Source organism: Hydra viridissima, unplaced genomic scaffold (assembly GCF_058129835.1).
Source record: "Hydra viridissima isolate aposymbiotic clone 2 unplaced genomic scaffold, HvirCarnegie_v1 scaffold_14, whole genome shotgun sequence".
In the NCBI taxonomy this organism is placed as follows: domain Eukaryota; kingdom Metazoa; phylum Cnidaria; class Hydrozoa; order Anthoathecata; family Hydridae; genus Hydra; species Hydra viridissima.
The window spans coordinates 1652386-1657694 of NW_028324313.1; the positions used below are offsets into that span (position 1 = coordinate 1652386).

At 32.1% G+C, this 5309-nt stretch overlaps 1 protein-coding gene across 1 annotated transcript; it reads right to left on the reverse strand.

Annotated features, from left to right (window-relative positions):
• Window positions 1–281: 281 nt before the first annotated feature.
• Window positions 282–1168, reverse strand: LOC149878733 (uncharacterized). Its single transcript, XM_090072044.1, has 2 exons — window positions 910–1168; window positions 282–840 (listed from the first exon to the last, which is right to left on the reverse strand). Exons 1-2 carry the CDS (start codon window positions 1064–1066, stop codon window positions 311–313), a joined length of 687 nt encoding a protein of 228 aa, XP_089928170.1. The 5' UTR covers window positions 1067–1168; the 3' UTR covers window positions 282–310.
• Window positions 1169–5309: the final 4141 nt, after the last annotated feature.

A 5309-nucleotide genomic window follows, 5' to 3' on the forward strand; every position in this document is an offset into this window, starting at 1 on the left:
TCAGAATATTTATATCCGTTCCATGATAGGTCGAATAATTTTTGGTCGAAGCAAACCTTATTAAAAATATAGTTTTTCACCAGCGCACAGTGGGCCAGATATATAGGATATGGTGGACAAAACCTAATTATTACCCAATTGCTCCCCAAATCCATTTAGATATGTAAATAATCATTATATATGAAATAATATTTATTTTTATCAAGAATATTTTAATTTTTAATAACAAAATTACAGTTAATAGGCTTAGTAAAAAAAAATTTTTTAAATCAAACTTCTTTTCAAAAATCAAACAACAAATTGTGTTTAGCTACAAAGAATAAGAAGAAGGTGGAGCTGATTCCCTCAGCAAAGCCAGAACTTCACTGGGGATTTTTTTAAAACTCTTACTATTTTTGTTATGACCTTTTCTTAATGATGTTATGACAGGATCACTAGATACAAGTAGTCTGTTAACCAGGTCGCGATTTGTCTCTATTCTAGAAGTCTTTCTACTGAAATCTTCCCTAAACTTTTTAAAATCCTTGTTGCGGGCCTCTTGTGCCTCCTCTGACATCAGTCCAATTGGCAAGTACTGTCTAGCAATAATGGCATGGCCATGAACTAAAATTTTGTGTACTGATTGTGACATGTAATACCAGGAATACTTAGATATGTAAAGTTTAAGAGCAGTAATACAAAACTCTTTAAACTTGACAGTACCAATTTCAAATCCAGATGATAAAGTGACTAGAATGATGTAAAAATAAAATAAAAGAGTTTCATCTACTTTCAAAATTTTGGCAGTTGATTGATAGTCTGCAAAGGCTCGTCGGGCGGTGTTTCCATCATTACTGGTACCTACTAATTGCATATATGTGATAGTTAACCTGATGATTCATATACAAGTATTTATGTAATTTCACTTACCAGATCCTCCACTTTTTGGGAAATCCACAACCAGTCCTATTTGGTTCATAAATTCTGTCTGGATACGTTTCTTCATTTGCTTAACATTTTCCTTATCTTCAATAGCTCTAGACTGCCACTTTTGAGTTTCCAGCTTGTATCCAATATGTAATACCATTTCAAAAAACCTAATCCAGGAATGAAGGCTTTATATTTCCTTATATTTCCAACTTTATATTTCCCCGGTTTCCAAATTCATAGAGACTAGAATACATAGAATACATAGAATACTAGAATGCTTCTACAGACAAAGAAAATGATTTATCACTAGGTTTTAGTTGGTCATGCAGTATACGTTTATGGACATCACTTATCTTCATATCAACTACAAAAAAATGATTTTAACATAATTAGTGCAACCACTATAAACTAAAATAACATGAATATGGCCATTATTTTCATTTCAGCTACATTTAATTAGGCCAGTATAATAAGCACAGCACCTATTATTACCTAAAACCAAAAAAATAGGTTTGTCGCGAATAGCATTTTACGAAAATTTTTTTTTTTAAATGTTTACCAAACTTAAAGGGGCAGCTAAGAGCAGAATTAAACACCACCAACAGGCTGTACAAATATTGTATTAACTTATTTTAACATTAATAAGCTGTTCCAGCAGGTTCTAAACTATATGCGCCACTTTTAATATAATATTTTGATAATATAAATAAGAATCTTGCCTTTATATTTCAAAATGAAACTGTGAGTTTAATACAAGACCTTGGAATTTGTGGTGGTATTTTTCGTAAAGCTATAAAATCAAATTTTAATAATGTGTCAATTAATTTCGCATATGTTAAATAGTTTAAAGGTTATTCATTGTCATAGTTGTAGGTGATATATCTATTATAAAAATTAATAAATGAATTTCTAAATATATTCAATTGTAAATGATATTTGTACATTTATGGTGTACTATCAAACTACAAATAATGTTTTAAACCATACATTATGCTCTTATATACATAATATACTAAGTAGTTGGAAGTATTTCGAATATTTTTTTTTGAGGTTTTGTCTACCACCTGGCCCACTGTGCAGCGCGGCGTTTCAGGTTAAAATAGATTAACCACAGGACGAACGACAATTTAAAGCAGCGGTTAGAATACAATTTTAGCCGTAAGAAAATATCTGGCCAACGTTTATCTTTTAATTTAATCGAACCGTCAGAATCGTTTTTTGAAGAGTTGTGATCTTAACCGAAAATTTATTCCAAATAAAACAAATATCAATGATAATGTTTGGTTGTTAAAATTTTTTTTTTTCTCTTACACTTTTTCTAAAGAGAAAACATCCCTTTTCAGATTGTAAATGATACAACGCAAGCCATTAAAATGGCAATTAAATGCCTTAGAATCAAATATTTGTCTGCTCTCCTCAACAATCCACATGGCATTACAGGTTGCTAATATTTGGAAAATTGGCTTTTTTTTTTTTTATCCAGTTGTATTTTGTGGCCTTTTACCTTTATTTTGGCATTTTGACACAGAAAAATTTAAGTTCTTGAAAAAGTATTTGTTTTGGAAAAAAAGATGAAATCAATTTTTGCTCCTCAAGAATTTTTAAGGATAATAAAAAACAACTTTTGACTTCCGATCCGAAGATTAACTAGTTGATTTCATTGATGAAATTTGTTCAAAATAAAGTGACAGAATCGTTTTGAAACAGCCGCGATATGAAAAAGGGCATTATTATGGCATTTTACATTCACGATTTTGGAATTTCACATGTAAAAAATGTTGGCAACACTGAATTTAATTGTCAATTAAAACGACTAAAATATGACGACTTGGAATGCTCGCTTCCACGTTTGAGACATTAAAACGAATTTCCTAGCCGCATTAAAAAAACTCTTGATGCTGGAGTCTTTTGACCCAAATGCAATTCAGTTGTAGATTTTTATATCACGGCCGTTTAATCTATTCTCAAAATTAACTTTGACTTTTTGTGCTAGAATTTTGTCAAGTACTTTGCTAACACAAAATCTAAAAGAACTTTATTACGTTATAAAAAATTTTTTTTTTTGTTTCGACTCTAAAAAGGTTTTCAGAACTCGATTCTTGCCCTGGGGCGCCATAAAAAATTGACTAATAGAAAATGTGAAACGTTTAGTTTTTTAAACAAATTTTATTTTATCAATCAAATCTAGATTATTTTTTACAACCATGATGGAGTCTAAGAAATCATTTGAAATGCGAGTACGTAGATGGCTATAAACCAAAGCGAATCCAGAGAAATCACGTTCAACTTTTACGCTGGAGAACGCTGCACCGTAAACTACTTGCGAGATTTCATAAAGCCGATTCCATTTTGTTTTCTGGTTTTTCTTCCAGTACGCAAGAATGTTGAATTCAACGTCTAATGACACTCGCGGTTCATTAAGAGTCCATTTTAAAATTAATTGACGAATATCTTGATCTGACTCTAAAGCTGCATTAGCAACATCTTGTCTGGTTCCTCCTCCAGTATATTCAATGAAACGGCGTACTTTTTCAGCATAAATTTCTTCTGAGTTCATAGGAATCATCTCTTCAGAAGTATTTGAGGATATGACGCATTTAATTGTATGGATTCTTTTGTTGATGAAAAACTTGATTGTTCTCGTTGAGTACAAAGTTTTTGATGAATTTTGATTAGCTGTATAATTCCTCTATTCCACATTTCTGTATTAAACAGTTGATGACCCGATGTAAAGCAAAATCTAGGATCCATAACTAAAGCAGCAATAAATGCTTCACATTAAAAAAAAACTTGTTCTCGTGTATTGATTGCGTTGGTCAGTAGCATTTTTAATCCCAAATCACCTGCTGGAACGTCTTCAATTCCTATTTTCATTTGAATCCATCGAACGTAGAACTCACTAATTGATAATTTTGCGGATTGAAAATCCATCATAGCCGAATGTATTGGTAAAAATGCATCGAAATATTCATCTATTAAACTCCATGAAGCATCGTTTAATTTTAATTGGTCGTGTCTTAGCCTTTGATATGCTTCTGCGTTGGTATGGAAATCTTCTATCATCAAAAACGTGGAATCCCAGCGTGGTTCAATGTCTACACGAGGTTTTTTTAGATTTTTAAATGTTTGAATATATGCTACTTTCTTGGATTCGATAGCAACTTTTCTGATGTTATTTAATGCATCTTCAAACATTGATGTTACGTCCTTAGCAGCTAGCTGACACACATGTGCGCCACAAAACATGGCTGAACAGAACGATCCAACTGATTTTTCAACACAAACAGTTTGGGCTTCACTATAATTCCCTTCTTCATTCTCTAAAGCGCCAATATCAATTTCCTCGTCTTCGAAATCTATAAATTCGTCACCATAAATTTCAAGGATCACTTTCATTTGAACTTGTGCATTTTGAAGAATTTTTGAAGCCTTCGTCATGTTCTTTCCTTGATCTGTGCAAGTTGCGTAGATATCATTAGCACATTTTCCAATTTTTCCAATTACATTTTCTAACTGAGCAGCTAAAATTTCGCCAAACTGTCGACTTTCTTGAGTAAGTATGCCTAAGGTTCTGTCAGCTATTTGCCCGTCCTTCACATATCTACAGCTAACTCCAAACACGTTTCTTCCATATCGCGACGCACTATCAAACATCAACGAGACAAGAACATTTTCAGTTTCTTCTCTTATGAGCGAAAAAATATTTTCATACGCAAGTTGAATGTAGCGTTTCATGCTGTGACGATTTATAACAATTTTGAATTCTTTGAGTGCATTTTTCACTAAAGACAATTGTCCGATTTCATCAGCTGACGCGAAAGACAAGTTACGGTTCATCATTAACTTAATCATTTCTCTAATTAATTGATTTACATCAACATCCAGCTTGATTCGTTTAATTAATTGAATCTCATCGTTATTTCGATTCCTTGTAGCCGAAGTAGTTTCAACTAAGTCAATTTCGCCAGCTTTTTCTTTGTGTTTTCGAAGAAGGTGATCTTTGAGGTTACATAACTTGCCTTTGTAAAATTTTTTGCACATTTTACACTTTCCTCCTTCTTTACTAATTTCAAATTGACTTTTCACTTGTTTGTGCAATAAATTATTCTCCATATTTGTCTTTAAATCTTAAGGAAAACAAAAACAGTGACAAGAAAATAGTTATTCCAAGATCTATTTATACCACAGGACAATCGTTTAAACCGCGAAAAATGAATAATTAGATTAATAATCGTTTTTTAATGCGGCTAGGAAAATCGTTTTAATGTCTCAAACGTAGAAGCGAGCATTCCAAGTCGTCATATTTTAGTCGTTTTAATTGACAATTAAATTCAGTGTTGCCAACATTTTTTACATGTGAAATGCCAGAAGCGTGAATGTAAAATGCCATAATAATGCCC

Bases quoted from the DNA above. Each gene is read 5' to 3' on its own strand.
- LOC149878733 (XM_090072044.1), bottom strand. From the start codon at position 1,066: ATGGTATTACATATTGGATACAAGCTGGAAACTCAAAAGTGGCAGTCT. The intron at 841-909 runs GTAAGTGAAATT...TGCAATTAGTAG, and splicing joins CCCAAAAAGTGGAGGATCTG to GTACCAGTAATGATGGAAAC.